General features: G+C 35.9%; 2 protein-coding genes across 2 annotated transcripts in view; both read right to left on the reverse strand.

Moving 5' to 3' along the window:
* LRRTM4 (leucine rich repeat transmembrane neuronal 4) overlaps window positions 1-19371 on the reverse strand; it is an 821480-nt gene that overhangs the window by 78238 nt on the left and 723871 nt on the right. The gene's annotated exons all lie outside the window — the stretch shown is intronic.
* LOC130856945 (protein FAM98B-like) lies at window positions 1465-2745 on the reverse strand. Its single transcript, XM_057742054.1, has one exon. The coding sequence runs from the start codon at window positions 2743-2745 to the stop codon at window positions 1465-1467; it is 1281 nt and encodes a 426-aa protein (XP_057598037.1).

Raw genomic sequence — 19371 nt, forward strand, 5'->3', positions numbered from 1 at the left:
CATATGCAGCAATGAAGACCAATGGAGCCATAATAAATAAATAAATAAAAATTTGTGTCTTGCAAATTTACCAAATTTATTGATACTTTTTTTTGTTTGTTTTTGGTGGTGGTGTCTTTAGGTTTTCCATATAATGGCAGGTTATCTGCAAATAGTAACAATTTTCCTTCTTCCTTTCAAGTTTGGATGCATTTTATTTTTTTCTTATCTTTTTGTTGTGGTCAGTACTTCCAATACAATGTTGAATAAAAGTGTCAAGAGTGGGCATCCTTGTCTTCTTCCTGATCTTAGAGGAAAAGCTTTCACTGTTGACTATGATGTTAGTTGTGGGTCTGTTACATATGACTTTTATTATGTTATGTTTACCCTATAGCAAATTTGTTGAGAGTTTTAATCACAGAGGGACATTGAATATTGTCAGAAGACTTTTCTGCATTTACTAAGATGAGAATATGATTTCTTACTTACCATTAATTTTGGTAAAGTGGTTTATCACATAGATTGATGTGTAGATATTGAACCATCCTTGCATCTCTGGAATAAATTCCAGTTAACCATAGTGTATGATCTTTCTAATGTATTGTTAAATTTGTTTTACAAATATTTTATTGTAGATTTTTGTATCTATGTTCACCAGATATATTGTCCTGTAATCTCTTTTCTTGTAGTGTTTTGTCTGGCTTTGGAACAAGGGTAATGCTAGCCTCATAGAAAATTTTGGAAATATACTTTCCTCTTCAAGTTTTTGGAATTGTTAAGAAGGCTAGGTGTTAACTCTTCTTTAAGTATTTTGTAGAAGCCATTTGGTCCTGGACATTTGTTTGTTAGGTTTTTAATTACTCATTCAGTTTTTTTTTTTTTTTTTAAATAGACATGGGCTTCAATTAATGGAATTTTAACAGAAATGTGGCCAGAGAAATTGCTCATATAAAAGAAAAAACAAGTCATGACAACTTCCTATTGAACACAACAATCAGTCTCTCTCCCTATTTTGTAAAGTAGAATTAACAAATACAAAACACAGCCAAAGGAATACAGATGAGGCAATAAGTCTATATTCCTTTCCACTACAAGTAGGGTCATTTATGGGTCTCAGACCTGAATAAAATACAGGTAACTATCTAAATTCAATCAAGACAATAAAATACTTTCTATTTCCCAAGTTTGGTGGTAATAATATATTTACACTTTTAAAAATAATTTTTGCTCATTTTTGTTGTTTTTTTAAAAAGACATAACATGCTCAAGAGTACACAGAATATGGAAAAAATCATCACTTTGTCTAAGAGATCAAATAGTAGTATAAAACAATGCTCTTTACATACTAAATCCAATTCAAGAACGATATCATCAGGGAATCTAACATGGTGTTTGCTTCAAAGATGACATTCAAGTAGTTATTCAGAACACTATGCCTAATGTGTCTATCAAGAAGTAAGCATTGCTATCTAAATTTTGTAGCTTTTAATATCTTCTATACCCATCACCACCTCCTCCATATGGATCTCCATAACCTCTTCCTCCATAGCCCCCTCTTCCTCCATAGCCCCCTCTTCCTCCATAATCTCCCCTCCCACAATAATCTCCCCTGCCTTGGAAACCTCCTCCTCTACCACCCCCTCCTCCATCTCCACTCCACCCTCCTCCTCCACCACCTCCCCAACCTCCTTCCCCTCCCCAACCACCTCTTCCACTCTCACCACCTCCTCTACCACCACCTCCACCTCCACCACCCCAACCACCCCTTCTGCTGCCTTCTTGTCTCTTTTGCCAAGGGGGCATTTCAGGAGGTGGTGGTTCAATTTCATTTGGCTGTCCTCCCCTGTCAGGCACCCTTCCCATCAGCACCTTATTAATGGCACATGCTGTCTTCTCCTGGCTGGAGCCACTACTTGTCCTGATGATTTTGGACAGATCTTCACGGGCAGCAAGTAGATGTGCCAAGGTTATTGTTGTCTTGGGTGACAAAGCATAACGCTTAGGCTGGTAAATTCTTGCTATGTCATCTGTTTTTACCTTTGCTTTATCAGACCATCCAAAAGACTGCACTGTTACATTTAATTGTTTCATCAGCATTCGCCGGTGGCACTCATATTCACAGGAAAGAGCATCATTGATTCTCTCCAGTTGTTCCGCCTGCTGCAGATTTAAATCAATTTTCAGCAGTCGTTTTCCCACATGATTTTTCTGGACTTTTGAAAGAATATCTTTCGCCTTTGACTCCACTTGGCTTAGCATAAGCGGAATGTCAGAAGTTGTTGACTTGGGAACACCAAGGGTATCACAGATAGCTTGAACTTCCTGACAAATTTCACTATTTTTATCTAATTGAGAATTTTTACGTTTCTTGTTCTGTAATATCTGTAAAGCTTGAAGCTCTGTACTTAAAAATAATAGAAGTTTCAGACAGTCATCCTTCTTTTTTAAATGGTCTTTAATATCTCCTGATATGAGTACAGAATATGGACACTCCATTTCTTTTAAAAAGCCACTTATCTCAAGCTGGAAGCTTTCTAGATCATTTCTTCCAGCTGAAGTGATACTTTCTTCCAAGTTGCACAATGATTTTATTTGAGAGCCTAACCAAACACAGAGCTCTGAAAATTCAGGTGAAGATAGTCCACCCTCTGCTGCCTTCATAAGGGCTTGCTCTTCTAACAGTGGTCCCTTATACCCTAGCACGTCTAGTGTGTCCAGCACGTCCCCCTCCATCGTAGGTTTGGGACCTGGCTCCGGCCCTCTCATGGTCCTTCCACTCATTCAGTTTAATTGTTAGTAATTGGTCTGTTCAGATTTTCCATTTTTCTCCTGATTCACTCTTGTAAGATTGTATATTTCTATGAATTTATCCATTTCTTTTAGCTTGCCCAATTTGTTGCCATATAATTATTTGTTGTAATCTCTTATGATTGTATTTCTGTGGTATTGATTATAAAATCTTTTTTTCATTTCAAATTTTATTTATTTGGGCCCTCTCTTTTTTTCTTGTTTACTTTTACTAACAGTTTGTCAACTTTGTTTACCTTTCCAAAAAGCCAACTCTGAGTTTTATTAATCTTCTCTAAATATTTTAAAACTTTTAGTCTCTATTTCATTTATTTCCAGTCTGATCACTATTATTTCCCATCTTCTGCTGCCTTTGGGCTTTGTTTGCCCACCTCTTCTTGGATAGACAATTTTATCATTATGTAATGCTCTTACTTGTGGTTTGTTACAATCTCTGTTTTAAGAAAGATTTTGTCTATATTTTTTCTGATATGAATATTGATACTCCAGCTTTTACTTTTTTTAATTTTGTGAGTATGAAAAATCTTTTTCTATCCCTTCATGTTTTAAGAACTTTTATTGAGATACAGTCAATATACAATAAACTGCATATATTTAGAGTGTACAATTTGTTTTTTTTTTCTTATTAGTAATGTATATATGGCAATCCCAATCTCCTAATTCATTCCCCCCCAACCCTCCCCACTTTCCCCACTTTGTGTCCATATGTTTGTTCTCTACAATTGTGTCTCTATTTCAGCCTTGCAGACTGGTTCATCTGTACCATTTTTCTGTATTCCACATATATGTATTAATATGTGATATTTGTTTTTCTCTTTCTGACTCACTTCACTACATTTGACAGTCTCTAGGTCCATCCACGTCTCTACAGATGTCCCAGTTTCATTCCTTTTCCCACCTGAGTAATATTCCATTGTATATATGTACCACATGTTTTTATCCATTCATCTGTTGATGGATATTTTGGTTGCATCCATGTCCTGGCTATTGTAAATAATGCTGCATGGAGTGCATTGTGTCTTTTTGAATTATAGTGTTCTCTGGGTATATGCCCAGTAGTGGGATTGCTGGGTCATATGGTAATTCTATTTTTAGCTTTGCAAGGAACCTCCATACTGTTCTCCATAGTGGTTGTATCAATTTAACTTCCAATCAACAGCGCAAGAGTGTTCCCTTTTCTCCACATCCTCTCCAGCATTTACTGTTTGTAGATTTTCTGATGATACCCATTCTAACCAGTGTGAGGTGATACCTCATTGTAGGTTTGATTTGCATTTGTTTAATAATTCTTGATGTTGAGCAGCTTTTCATACGTCTCCTGGTCATCCATATGTCTTCTTTGAAGAAATACCTATTTAGGTCTTCTGCACATTTTTTGATTGGGTTTTTTTTTTGATATTGAGCTGCATGAAATGTTTATATATTTTGGAGATTAATCCTTTATTGACTGATACATTTGCAAATATTTTCTCCCATTTGGAGGGTTCTCTTTTTTCTTGCTTATTATTTCCTTTGCTGTGCAGAAGCTTCGAAGTTGCATTACATGCCACTTATATATTTTGTTTTTATTTCCATTACTCTAGGGTATGGATCAAAAAAGACCTTGCTGTGATTTATATCAAAGTGTTCTTCCTAAATTTTCCTCTAAGAGTTCTATAGTGCCTGGCCTTACATTTATGTCTTTAATCCATTTTGACTTTACTTTTGTGTATGGTGTTAGGGAGTATTCTAATTTCATTCTTTTACATGTAGCTGTCTAGTTTTCCCAACACCACTTATTGAAGAGGCTAGCTTTCCTCCATTGTATATCCTTGCCTCCTTTGTCATAGATTAGTTGACCATAGTTTATCTCTGGACTTTTTATCATCTTCCATTGATCTATATTTCTCTATTTGTGCCAGTACCATACTGTCTTGATACTGTAGCCTTATAGCATAGTATGATATCAGGAAGCCTGATTCCACCAACTCTTTCTTTCTGAAGATTGCTTTGGCTCTTCAGAGTCTTTTGCATTTCCATACAAATCGTAAAATTTCTTGTTCTAGTTCTGGGAAAAATGCCATTGGTAATTTGATGGGGATTGCATTGAATCTGTAAATTGCTTTGGGTAGTATAGTCATTTTCACAATGTTGATTCTTCCAACCCAAGAACATGGTATATCTCTCCATCTGTTTGTGTCGTCCTTGATTTCTTTCATTGATGTCTTACAGTTTTCTGAGTACAGGTCTTTTATTTCTGTAGTTAGGTTCATTCCTAGGCTTTTATTCCATTTGTTGCAATGGTGAATGGGACTGTTCCCGTAATTTCTATTTCTGATCTTTCATTGTTAGTGTATAGAAATGCAAGAGATTTCTGTGTGTTAATTTTGTATCCTGCAAGTTTACCAAATTCATTGATTAGTTCAAATAATTTTCTGGTGGCATCTTTAGGCTTTTCTGTGTATAGTATCATGTCATCTGTGAACAGTGACAGTTTTACTGCTTTTTTCCAATTTGGATTCCTTTTATTTCATTTTCACCTCTGATTGCTGTGGCAAGGATTTCCAAAATTATGTTGAATAGTAGTGGAGTGAGTGAACATCCTTGTCTTGTTCCTGATCTTAGAGGAAATGCTTTCAGTTTTTTTCCCATAGAGAATGATGTTTGCTGTGTGTTTGTCATATATGGCCTTTATTATGTTGAGGTAGGTTCCCTCTATGCCCACCTTCTGGAGAGTTTTTATCACAAATGGGTGTTGAATTTTGTCAAAAGCTTTTTCTGCATCTATTGAGAGGAATATGTGGTTTTTATCCTTCAATTTGTTAATATGGTGTATCACATTGATTGATTTGCATATATTGAAGAATCCTTGCATTCCAGGGATAAACACCACTTGATCATGACCATAGCTTATGATCATTTTAATGTGTTGTTGGATTCTGTTTACTAGAATTTTGTTGAGGATTTCTGCATCTAAATTCATCAATGATATTGGTCTGTAGTTTTCTTTTTTTGTAGTATCTTTGTCTGGTTTTGGTGTCAAGGTGATGGTGGCCTCATAAAATGAGTTTGGGAGTATCCCTTCCTCTTCAATTCTTTGGAAGAGCTTGAGAAGGAAGGGTGTTAGCTCTTCTCTAAATGTTTGATAAAATTCACCTGTGAATCCAACTGGTCCTGGACTTTTGTTTGTTGGGAGATGTTTAATCACAGTTTCAATTTCATTACTTGTGAGTATTCATAGTTTCTATTTCTTCCTAATTCAATCTTGGAAGTTTATACCTTTATGAATCTGTCCATCTCATCCAGGTTGTCCATTTTATTGGCATATAGTCACTTGTAGTAGTCTCTTATGGTGCTTTTTATTTCTGCGATGTCCATTGTAACTTCTTCTGTTTCATTTCTAATTTTATTGATTTGAGTCTTCTGCCAATTTTTTTGATGAGTCTTGCTAGAGGTTTATCAATTTTAGTTATCTTCTCAAAGAACCAGCTTTTAGCTTTATTCATTTTTGCTATTGTTTTCTTTTTCTCTATTTCATTTATTTCTGCTCTGATCTTTATGATTTCTCTCCGTCTACTCACTTTGGGTTTTCTTTGCTCTTCTTTCTCTAGTTTCTTTAGGTGTAAGGTTAAATTGTTTAATTGGGATTTTTCTTGTTTCTTGAGGTAGGATTGTATTGACATAATCTTCCAGCTTAGAACTGCCTTTGCTGCATCCCATAGGTTTTGGATCATTGTATTTTCATTGTCATTTTCCTCTAGGTATTTTTTGATTTCCTCTTTGATTTCTTCAGTGATCTCTTGGTTATTTAGTCACATAATGTTTAGCCTCTATGTGTTTGTGTTTTTTACAGGATTTTTTCCTGTAATTGATTTCTAATCTCATAGCCTTGTGGTCAGAAAAGATGCTCAATACAATTTCAATTTTCTTAAATTTACCAAGGCTTGATTTATGACCCAAAATGTAATCTATCCCGGAGAATGTTCCATATGATCTTTAGAAGAAGATGTAATCTGCTATTTTTGGATGTATGCTATAGATATCTATTAAATCCAGCTAATTTATTGTGTCATTTGAAGCTTGTGTTTCCTTATTAATTTTCTGTGTGGATGATCTGTCCATTGGTTTAAGTGAGGTGTTAACATCCCCTACTATTATTGTGTTAATGTTCATTTCCTCTTTCATAGTTGTTAGTATTTGCCTTATGTACTGAGGTGCTCCTATATTGGGTGCATATATATTTATAATTGTTATCTCTTCTTCTTGGATTTATCCCTTGATCTTTATGTAGTGTCCTTTCTTGTCTCTTGTAACTTTTTTTTTTATTTTAAAGTCTATTTTATCTGATATGAGTATCACTACTCCAGCTTTCTTTTGATTTCCATTTACATGGAATATCTTTTTCCACCCCCTCACTTTCAGTCTGTATGTGTCCCTAGATTTGAAATGGGTAAGTATGGGTATTTTTTTGGATCCATTCAGCCACTCTGTGAATTTTCATTGGTGCATTTAGTCCATTTTACATTCAAGGTAATTATCGATATGTATGCTCCTATCACCATTTTCTTAATTGTTTTGTTTTTGTTTTTGCAGGTCCTTTTCTTCTCTTATGTCTCCCGCTTAGAGAAGTTCCTTTAGCATTTGTTGTAGGGCTGGTTTGGTGGTGCTGAATTCTCTTAGCTGTTCTTGTCTGTAAAGCTTTTGATTTCTCCATCAAATCTGAATGAGGTGCTTGCTGGGTAGAGTATTCTTGGTTGTAGGTTCTTCCCTTTTGTTACTTTAAATATATGATGTCATTCCCTATGGCTTGCAGAGTTTCTGCTGAGAAATCAGCTGTTAACCTTATGGGAGTTCCCTTGTATGTTTGTTGTTTTTCCCTTGTTGCTTTTAATAACTTTTCTCTGTCTTTAATTTTTGTCCATTTGACTACTATGTGTCTTGGCATGTTTCTCCTTGGGTTTATCCTGCCTGGGACTCTCTGCACTTCCTGGACTTGGGTAGCTATTTCCTTTCCCATATTAGGGAAGTTTTCAACTATAATCTCTTCCAATATTTTCTCAGGTCCTTTCTCTCTCTCTTCTCCTCCTGGGACCCCTATAATGTGAATGTTGGTGTGTTTAACATTGTCCCAGAGGTCTCTTAGACTGTCTTCAGTTCTTTTCATTCTTTTTTCCTTATTCTTTTCTGCATCAGTGATTTTCACCATTCTGTCTTCCAGATCCCTTATTCTCCCTTCTGCCTCAGTTAATCTGCTATTGGTTCCTTCTAGTGTATTTTTTATTTAACTTATTGTGTTGCATATCTCTGTTTGTTCTCTAATTCTTCTAGGTCTTTGGTAAACTTTTCTTGCCTGTTTTCAATCTTTGCATCAAGTCTTTTTTTCAGAGTCCTAGATCATCTTCACCATCATTATTCTGTATTCTTTTTCTGGAAGGGTGCCTACCTCCAAACTAAATTGTTTTTCTGGGGGTTTATCCTGTCCCTTCATCTGGTACAAAAAGTCCTCTGTCTTTTCATTTTGTCTACCTTTCTGTGGCTGTGTTTTTCAGTTCCATGCGAAGGAATACTGCTGATACTACTTGATTCTGCTCTCTTGTGGAGAAAGCTATCTAAGCTCTGTGTGCTCCCTGTTGGGAGGGTGGGTTGGGCTGTGTGGGCAGGCCTCAGTAAAACTTTAATCAGCTTGTCTACCAAAGGGTCAGACTGTGTTCCCACCCTGTTGTTTGTTTGGCCTGAGGCTATCCAGCACTGAAGCTTACAGGCTCTTTGGTGGAGCTAATGGTGGACTCTTGGAGGGCTCATTCCAATGACCACTTCCCAGAATCCCTGCCACCAGTGTCTCTGTCCCCTCAGTGAGTCACAGCTGCCCCCCACTTCTGCAGGCAACCCTCCAACACCAGCAGGTAGGTCTGGTTCAGCCTCCTATGGGATCACAGCTCCTTCTGCCTGGGTCCTGGTGAGCACATTTTTTGTGTGTGTGCCCTCCAAGAGTGGAGTCTTTGTTTCCCCAGGTCCTGTGGAGGTCTTGCAATCAAATTCCACTGGCTTTCAATGTCTGATTCTCTGGGGATTCCTCCTCCCATTGCCAGACCCCAGATTGGGAAGCCTGATGTGGGGCTCAGAACCCTCTCTTTAGTGAGTGGACATCTGAGGTATAACTGTTCTCCAGTTTGTGAGTCACCCACCCAGCATTTATGGGATTTGATTTTAAGGTGATTGTGCGCCTCCTATCATCTCGTTGTGGCTTTTCCTTTGTCTCTGGATGAGAAGTGTCTTTTTTAGTGAGTTCTAGTTTCTTTCTGTCAATCATTGTTCAGCAGTTAGTTGTAATTCCAGTGCTCTTGCAAGAGGGAGTAAGTGCATGTCCTCCTACCCCACCATTTGTCTATCCCTTCACTTTTTGTTAGTGTGTCTTTAATTCTGAATTGAGTTTCTTATGGGTCTTGTTATTTAGTCATTTATCCACTGTATGTCTTTTGTTTGAAGTAGTTAGTCAATTTACATTTATAGTGATTACTGATAGGTATGTACTTATTGCCATTTTGTTAATTGTTTTTGGATTGTTTTTGTAGTTCCTCTCTGTTCTTTTCTCCTTCTCTTGTTCTCTTCCCTGGCAGTTTGATTTTTTTTAGTGTTTTGTTTGGTTTCCTTTATTTTTTGTATATCTATTGCAGGTTTTTGGTTTATAGTTACCATGTAGTTACTATACGTACATATATATGTATATATACATATATATACTTATGCTGATATTCACTCAAGTTTAAATGCAAAATAAGTCAATTTTACTTACGAATTTTCTTATTTAAATCTTCTTTTCATTATTATTTTAAACCTGGGTTCCATTACTATTTTATTTTATTTTAAACACATGAAATTATTTTTGTAATAACTTATAGTGAGTATTTCTAAACTATTTTCAAACATGTTAATATTTATAGAAGTTTCAAAAAAAGGAACAAACTTTACCTGATGGACAGATGTTTGGGGAACTTGTGCTTGTACCAAGTGCAAACATTTACTTACAATCAAATATTTGAAATAATAGAAAATTCACATATTGATAGACTTTATTTTTATTTCAGGGGCAAAAAAAGAGTATTCAGGATTTTGGACAATTATTTCATGAGTGCACCCTCCTTGATAGATATGCTTTATGTCAAACATTTTGAGGATTCCTAGTTACAAAATACCCACTGGTGAAAGGTCTGACAAACCAGATCTATATTCTATACCATGCCATGCCAGACTTCATTTTCCCTGCAGATACTGTAGTTATATTAAAATGTCCCTTTATGAAACAGAATATAAATGAAGAAACAGAATATAAACAGAATGTAAATAAAAGTTTTTTTTTTTTTTCAGGATTAAATAACAATACAGTGTTTTAATCAGGACTTAATAAATGCTTTGAGAATGGTGTAGAGATGGTAGTGCAAAGGAGATTGAGTAGGTTGAATTAAGGAAAGGCAATCATGGGGCAGGTTATTTCTCTCTTAACATGTTTCTTGCCTTTGTGCTGAAGTCATGCATTGTCAGTGTGATCCCTTCTTAGTTACAGCATGACTTCTCTTCTGGGAAAAATAAAAAATTATCAGCTGTGATGTAATGTTTTTTGTGTGAATGAAGGAAGGCTGAAAACACAAAGTTGGAATATTTCCTGTTTCTCATAGAAAAATTTGTCCAAAATAAATTCTATGTGTTTTTAAGAATAATGATAGGGGAAAACTCTTCATAAAATGAATGTATTGTCATACTTCTATAGAAAGTGACTTAAAATGTCATTTGCACAAAAAATATAATTATGCTGATCAGTAATCTCTACCAAATTGTTCCTATGAAAATAAGTTCCAAAACTAAGCTTTCTTAATTTTTATTTCAAATTAAAGCAACTTATCAACAAATACTTACAACTAGATTATAATATTCTTGTATTTAACTCTGTATTAATTTCAGTTATTTCACAGTATTTAAAATAATGTTCAGCAATCACTTAGAGGTTCAAAAAATTTTATGAAAAGAAAAAGATGGGAGTGCTAGTGATATGTTCCTTTTATACAAAGAAGTGATTTATAATATTATTTTACCTTCTTATTCACATGAAAACTATAGTGATTAGTGGAGGGATGTAAAAGAAGTTGACTCTTAGAGCACAGGTATGATAGATGATGGAGTGAAATATCTCCTCATGCCCATAGTGACAATCATTTGGTACTAGTGGATAATTATTAGCCCTTGAATTTTTTTTTAAGAACTTTTATTGAGATACAATTGGCATACACTAAACTGCATATATTTAAAGTATACAATTTGATATTTTTGATTATTTTTTGTTATAAGTAATGTATATAAGGCAATCCCAACCTCCCAACTCATTCCCCTCAACCCCCCCACTTTCCCCACAGCCCTTGAATTTTGAACTCTCCACCATTTTAGATCCTTCTCAATCTAATTTTAATTTTCCAACTTTCTGTCTGAAAAGTCTTCAAGTTAAACATATTATTCTAGACAAACAAATCTTTCTGTTCTACCCAAACCCTTTGTGTCCACCTGCACTTCATGCCATATCTTTTTCCCCTTTACAATCATTTACGTTATCTTTCAAGACCTATCAAAAGTTCAACATGTTCCATGAAGAGATGCATTTACCAGAAACTCACTGAAAAGCAAGCAGTTGTGCTGTAGACAGATCAGAAAATGACAGTGTAGACAGACCATGAATTAGGACTAAGAAAAGCAGATTCACATAATGATTGCATTAATAATTTGGTGATTAAAGCAAACTAATGAGTAGTTTTCATCTTCAGTTTTTCCATTTGATAATTGAGAATAAAAATAAGTAGGATCCAAAATTGCTAAAAAGATTAAATAGCATGTTTAAGTAAGAAATATGAGAGAGTAGCAAATGGAGGTTTTGCATATTTCTCCATTATATGTTAAGTATTCTGCATGTAGTAGGCCCTTAACAAGTGTCACTCTTCTCTTCCCACCTCTGCTCATCTGAAGAGTAAGAACCGTGTTACCACGTCATTTGTCTGTGTGTGTGTGTTTGCATGGATGCTTTGTAGTGCTGGTTCCAGTATTACATACAAAATTTTCTCAATAAATATTGTTAATCCTTGACTGTTTCAAAAATTAAATTTGTCAATTCCTAATAATAAAAGGGGAAATGGAAAAACCAGAGAAAGCTAGAAATGGATCAATTATCACAATTAAATTAATACAAAGAAATGTCTTGCATTCCTATACTCTAACAATGAAAAATCAGAAAGAGAAATTAAGAAAACAATCTCATTTACCATTGCAACAAAAATAATAAAATATCTTTGAATAAACCTACCTAAGGATATAAAAGACCTGTACTCAGAAAACTATAAGAAACTGATGAAAGAAATCAAAGATGACTCAAACAGATGGAAAGATATACCATGTTTGTGTATTGGAAGAATCAATAATGTGAAAATGACTATACTACCTAAAGCAATCTACAGATTCAATGCAATCCCTATGAAATTATCAATAGAACTTTTTACAGAACTAGAACCAAAGAATCTTAAAATTTATATGGAGACACAAAAGATCCCAAGTAGCCAAAGCAATCCTGAGGGGAAAAAAAAAAGAAAAGAAATGAGGCTTTAGGGATGAGACTCCTGACTCTAGACTATACTGCAAAGCTACAGTATAAGACAATATGATACTGGCACAAAAACAGAAATATAGATCAATGGAACAGGATAGAAAGCCCAGAGATTAACCCACACACCTATGGTCAACTCACCTATGACAAAAGAGGCAAGGGTATACAATAGAGAAAAGACAGTCCCTTCAATATGTAGTGCTGGGAAAACTGGACAGCTACATGTAAAAGAATGAAATTAGAACACTCCCTAACACTCTACACAAAAATAAATTCAAAATGAATTAAAGACCTAAATGTAAGACCAGAAACTATAAAACTCTTAGTAGAAAACATAGGAAGAACACAGTTTGACATAAATCACAGCAAGATCTTCTTTGACTCACCTCCTAGAGTGATGAAAATAAAAACAAAAATAAACACATAGGACCTAATAAAACTTAAAAGCTTTTGCACAGTAAAGGAAACTATAAGAAACATGAAAAGACAACTTTTAGAATGGGAGAAAATATTTGCTAAAGAATCAATGGACAAAGGATTAATCTCCAAAATATATAAACAGTTCATGAAGCTCAATATGAAAAAACAAACAACCCAATCCAAAAAATGGACAGAAGACCTAAATAGACAGTTCTCCAAAGAAAACATACAGATGGCCAAGAGGCACATGGAAAGCTGTTCAACATCACTAATTATTAGAACAATGCAAGTCAAAATTACAGTGAAGTATCACTTCACACTGGTTAGAATGGGCATCACCAGAAAATCTACAAGCAAAAAATGCTGAGAGAGTGTGGAGAAAAGGGAACCCTCCTATGCTGTTGGTGGGAATATAAATTGATATAACCACTATGGAGAACAGTATGGAGGTTCCTTGCAAAGCTAAAAATAGAATTACCATATGACCCAGCAATCCCACTACTGGGCATATACCCAGAGAACACCATAATTCAAAAAGACACATGCACCCCAATGTTCACTGCAGCACTATTTCCAATAGCCAGGTCATGGAGGCAACCTAAATGTCCATCAACAGATGAATGGATAAAGAAGATGTGGTGCATACATACAATGGAATATTACTCAGCCATAAAAAGGAACAAAATTGGGTCATTTGTAGAGATGCGGATGGACCTAGAGTCTGTTATACAGAGTGAAGTAAATCAGAAAGAGAAAAAAATATATTGTGTATTAATGCATATATGTGGACTATAGAAAAATGGTACAGATGAACCAGTTTGAAAGGCAGAAATAGAGACACAGATGTAGAGAACAAATGAATGGACACCAAGGGGTGAAAGTGGGGTGTTTGGGGGATGAATTGAGAGATTGGGAATGATGTATATACACTAATATGTATAAAATAGACTAATAAAAATGTGTAATTTAAGAAAATGAAAAAAAAATACATGGAATATCTATTTTCCCACATAACTTATTGTAGACTCATTTAAGACATCTAAAAGATTGAGAGTATTTCCAAATGTATTTAATTCTCAAAGCTCCTACTGATTTTGATTAAATAGAAGCAGTCAGTTTGGGTAAATCTAGAGCCCCACTTGGGCTGAGGGCCCAGTTTTGCTAACAGTGCACATTCAGGGAACACTGTGAGCAATTCTATTTATCTAAGAGTTCAGCCTCACGCTTGAGTTTGCAGGTGCAGCTGTAAATTTCAGGTGATTTACAGAGTGGGAAGCACACCAAATCTGAAATTATAATGGAGCTCAAGCCTCACAGCATCTTTTGTTAGATGCTCTAGTTTTATGATTTTGGGTGGGTGCCACCAGATTTTTCTTCCAAGTGCAATAAAAAAATGATTCCATTCAAGCTGAAAAGCTTAACAACCACTTTACTTTTATTGAATGTATAGCTAATGTACTGAAATAGCAGGGGGTTTTGCTGCAAATATAATTTGGGGTTTTGTCTGGGCATTTATTTATGCCTTAAAAATGGGTTTGCTTTGAGGACAAGTGAGTTACCGAAAAGATCTAATGGTAAAGACTCAGGACCTGATCTTATTGTGCTGACAGATGGCCACCCAGAAACAGTGAGAAGGAAATACTGGTTTAGAGATCAAGGAGCTTGTGAAGCCATCTTCTAAAAACCATCCTGCAAGACTAACTGCAGATTTAAGCAGGTTTCACTTTTCTTATCAACTATTTAACAGAGTTTGAGTTGATGACCTTCAGTCTCCTTCAAAGCCCAGGAGTGTACTCTTTTAAGAAAACTTGCATGCTTAGTTTGTTTGTTTGTTTATTTGTTGATTTGACACTGTTTTCCTAACAGCCTTTCCCTAAGTGATGTTATCTTCCTGGGATATGGAAAATTAAGAATAAGTTTTTTTTTTTAATTCTGAATTATGTTACAATTCTGATTACAATAAAAAATTACAGTTTTTGATTCCATTTGCTAATCACATAGGAAACAGTCTCTATGTCTCTACAAGCAAAGGGAATAATGGAAATCACTACCTTTATGATTGTAGAGCTTTAATATGTCAGCATCACTTAAGGTTGAATCACACTGTATGATTTATAAATTCCCAAGGTAACCTCATTTATTCTAATCCTATTCACATTTAACTGATAATTTTGAACACTTACTATCTCTTACACATTACCTTAGGGAATTATACCTGTCTCATTGAATGTTATCATCAGAACAGCCTTACTGAAGGTCACAAGTGAGTAAGCAGAACTTGGATTCCAACTATGATCTTCTAATTCCAAATTTAGCAGCCTTTCATAATACCTTTTCTATTAAATTGTGGCTCTTATTACCACTCAGCACAAACTAGAGGCACCATTCAACCTAGATTCCTATCATCTCAGCTTCTTTCCATCCTCAAAATCAACTATGCTTTTACAATTGCTTGCTGTCATTCTGTCCTAAGCGATGCAAATTTTACACTTATGTTAAGTTTCAAATGATGTCCCAATCTTCATCAGGAAATTTTAATTATAATTACATCAGATTTCATCAACTCTCTTTTCTGAATATTTTTATTGAATTTTGTCTGCATTGCTTTTGGATGCAATTTTATACTCTCTCATATTTTTATTTATTAAATTAGTGTTTGCTTATGAGTTCCTTTTTGAAAAAATCGCATTTTTCTTACCACACAGAAGATTTACAATACTTATTGTTTAACTCATCGATTCTGGCAATACATTTTTTAACTTTCTTTGCTCTGAAACATGAAAATATGATAAAGTACTCAATCCTTTGGAAATTCAAAGAGTAAGATAGGGTTACAGCCACTCATCCAAATAAAATATTACAATACAATTCATGACTAGACTTGCCTTAAATAAGAATAGATATGGAAAATAGCTTTGTGAAGGGTATCTTAGATTTGAGAATACCTCAATGAGGAGGCAGGGCATTATGAAAAATTGAGCTTTCTTTTAGATAAGAGAGGATTTTTTTAGAAGAAAAGATGTATGCAAACACAAGTATGGTATATTCTCAGAAAAAAGATGGGAATATGTATACTAGAGCAAGTTGAATAATAAGAGATGACACAGAACTCATAATTTGGTACCTGTCTGTTGAAAGCTTTATGCTATGCTGAAAAATCTAGGCTTTATCTTAGGCAATGCTGAAGATTTTTGAATTTTGTTTTCTGTTAGGCAGAGGTTTGAGGTGAAAAACTTGGTGTTGGAGATATAAGGCTGGGTACTGTGTGGACGTTGCTTGGGGAGGAGCTGTTGTCACTAATATAGTTGTGGTGAAGAAGGAGAGGTAAAAAATTGATTCAAGAGATGTTCAAGAAATATAATCAACAGAACTGATTGAATTGAGATAGGTTCTCAGTTCCCCTAGATTTTTTTTTTTTAATATGTCTGCGTTTATTTCAACATCCAAATTGTTGAGAGCACCTGTCACCATCTAAATAGAACTCAATTGCTTTCTTGCTGATTTTTTTTTCTAAGACAAACCAAACACTCATCTTTGCCCTTTGAATGTTAAAGCTGTCTTTGAATAGGAACCCTGTTCAGTTGTGGATAATTAGTCTAAGAAGTGCTACCCAGAACATATACTTAAAAGTGACTTCCTTTAGTACTACTTAAAATAGGCTAAATGGCAAGTACAATACTTGCGCATAGCAAAAAATTTGTTAATCCTAAAGAAGAAAGATCTTGAAAGTAGTAATTTAACTGTTTTCCACAATGGATGTCAGGTATATAAAACATCAAAAAAAGGGAGGGGAAAAGATGGCGGTGAAGTAGAGAGACGTGGAGTGCATCCCTCTCCACAGATGCATTGGGAATGCATGGAAGGATGCAGTCATTCCCACAGAGAACCAGCAGAATACCAGCAGACGGCCTCGGATACCAGAAAGGGCTGCAGGGAGCCTGACATAGCTGGTAGGGAGGCATCTACGACGGCTCAAAGAGGGTGAAGCGGCGGAGCTGTGGCAGATGGGAGGGAGTGAGAAATATACAGAGGGTCCACAGCGCAGCTCAGCCTTCCTGGACCGAGACATCGATCCGCGGCTGAACAGAGGGTCCAGGAACGGGAGCGTGCGAACTGGAGAGCTGGTTCAGGGTGAGAAACACTGTTGCCGGTAGGGTGACGGACCGAGAGGACAGGAGGGAGGAGGTCCGCGGAGAGGAGTGCCCATCCCTGAGAGCTGCCCGGCCATGATGGTGGCTGGAGGCTGCAGGCTCACAGGCGGGGGGGAGGAGCCGCCCGCATAGCCTCTCTCTCTCTTTCGATGCCTCTGCAACAGGCAGTGGAGAGATGCCCGTGGGCCACCTAAGGTGCTCAGGGATAACAAGCACCCTCAGGCACTCGGGTGGGGCTAGATTAAAACCCCTTGCAACTCCAGCAGCAGGGAGGCTGCAGAGAGGAAAAAAAAAAAAAACAACAACAACAACAACAGCATCAAAAAGATAAAAACCCCGAGAGAGGCCCAACTCTAAGACTTTCTGTGTACGCCTGAGCCACCAGCGCCCTCTGCAACAGGCACCTCCAAGCCTGACTGAAACAACAGTGCACCACTGCTCACTCACTCCCAGGAGAAGGAGCCACTATTGTACCTTCTCTCTCCCCACACACCGACGCTTACAGAGGAACAATAAAGGAACCTCTGCTGGTCACAGAATAATGGAAAAAAACCCAAGGCAAGGAGAAGGACACTTACAGCTGAGAGGCTAAGGAAACAGAAATAGTAGTATCAATACCTATTGAACTGGTCCATTCTGGGATCAGTTCTGGATTTTTTTTTTTTCTTTCTCTCTCTCTCTTTTTTTTTTTTTTTTTTTTTTTTGATTTATTAAATACAATCTTAGCCCTAAGGGATCTACAAGTCTTATAACATAATTTTTTAATGATATTTTTTATTCTTTTTTTTTTTTTTTTTTTTTTTTGCTGTTTTATTTACTTCTATATCTAGCTAAGTTTTTGGTAGTACGGACAAAATATCTCTCATACTTTCCTTTCATCCCTATCTTTTATACATTTCTATTCCTTTCTTTTTATTTGCATATTTCCAACCACATTATGCTCTTCTGTTCCCCTTTCTTCCAGCCTTTTTAAGTTTATTTTATCTTAACATACTTATAAGCAACACTATCGGTCTGCTCAGACTCCTTGCTCTATTCTCCAGATGATGCACTGCCTTGGTATATAATATTAGGCTTTTGTCTTTATCTTAGTTCTTAGCACAGTTGTCTAATTACATTCTGAGAATCTCCATTCTCTCTGGTGGTACTCTGGCTCTTTTCTATATTTGATCCTAGCTTACAAAATCTCCCTGGATTGATGTTTGTATGTGTAGGGTGTTATTTGTTTGTTTGCTTTTACTTTTGTCTCTGATTTGTTCTGTTTCAGTTATCAATTTCTGTTGGGTTTCTCTTTGAATATGTGATAGCACACTGGGGTTCTGTCAGGTCTTTCTAGAGCCTTATGTCCTAACAGATTCAGTAATTGTGTGTCTTATACATGTATGTGATTCCTAGACTTAATGTTCATTTAATCCAATACTTGGACATTAGTCTGAGGCTTGGACAGTCTTCTATAAACACCTCTATCGCCAGGACAAGCAACCACAAAAGTTTGGACAACCATGAGGAAACAAAGAAACACCATGCAGGCAAAGGAGCAGGAAAAAAACCTACAAGACCAAATAAATGAGGAGGAAATAGGAAAAATGCCTGAAAAAGAATTCAGAGTAATGATAGTAAAAATGATACAAAATCTCGATAACAAAATAGAGAAAGTACAAGAAACAGTTCATAAGAACTCAGAAAAACAAACAGCAATGGATAACAAAATAACTGAAATTAAAAATACTCTAGATGCTATAACCAGCAGAATGACTGAGGCAGAAGAACGAATAAGTGAGTTGGAAGATACAATGGGGGAAATAAATGCCACAGAGCAGGAAAAAGAAAAAAGAATAAAAAGAATAGAAGACAGTCTCAGAGACCTCAGTGATAACCTTAAACATACCAACATTCGAATTATAGGCATCCCAGAAGAAGAAGAAAACAAGAAAGGGTCTGAGAAAATATTTGAAGAGGTTATAGTGGAAAACTTCCCCAACATGGGAAAGGAAATAATGAACCAAGTCCAAGAAGCACAGAGAGTCCCATACAGAATAAACCCAAGGAGAAATACACCAAGACACATATTAATCAAACTAACGACAATTAAACACAAAGAAAAAATATTAAAAGCAGCAAGAGAAAAGCAACAAACAACACATAAGGGAAAACCCATCAGGATAACAGCTGACCTTTCTACAGAAATTCTGCAGGCCAGAAGGGAATGGCAGGATATCCTGAAAGTCATGAAAGAGAAAAATCTACAGCCAAGGATACTCTACCCAGCAAGAATCTCATTCAGATTTGAGGGAGAAATCAAAAGCTTTCCAGACAAGCAAAAGTTAAGAGAATTCAGCACCACCAAACCAGCCTTACAACAAGTGCTAAAGGAACTTCTCTAAGTAGGAAACATAA

Source organism: Hippopotamus amphibius, chromosome 7 (assembly GCF_030028045.1).
Source record: "Hippopotamus amphibius kiboko isolate mHipAmp2 chromosome 7, mHipAmp2.hap2, whole genome shotgun sequence".
In the NCBI taxonomy this organism is placed as follows: domain Eukaryota; kingdom Metazoa; phylum Chordata; class Mammalia; order Artiodactyla; family Hippopotamidae; genus Hippopotamus; species Hippopotamus amphibius.

Excerpts from the sequence above, each read along its gene's own strand:
- LOC130856945 (XM_057742054.1), bottom strand. The coding sequence starts at position 2,745 with ATGAGAGGGCCGGAGCCAGGTCCCAAACCTACGATGGAGGGGGACGTG.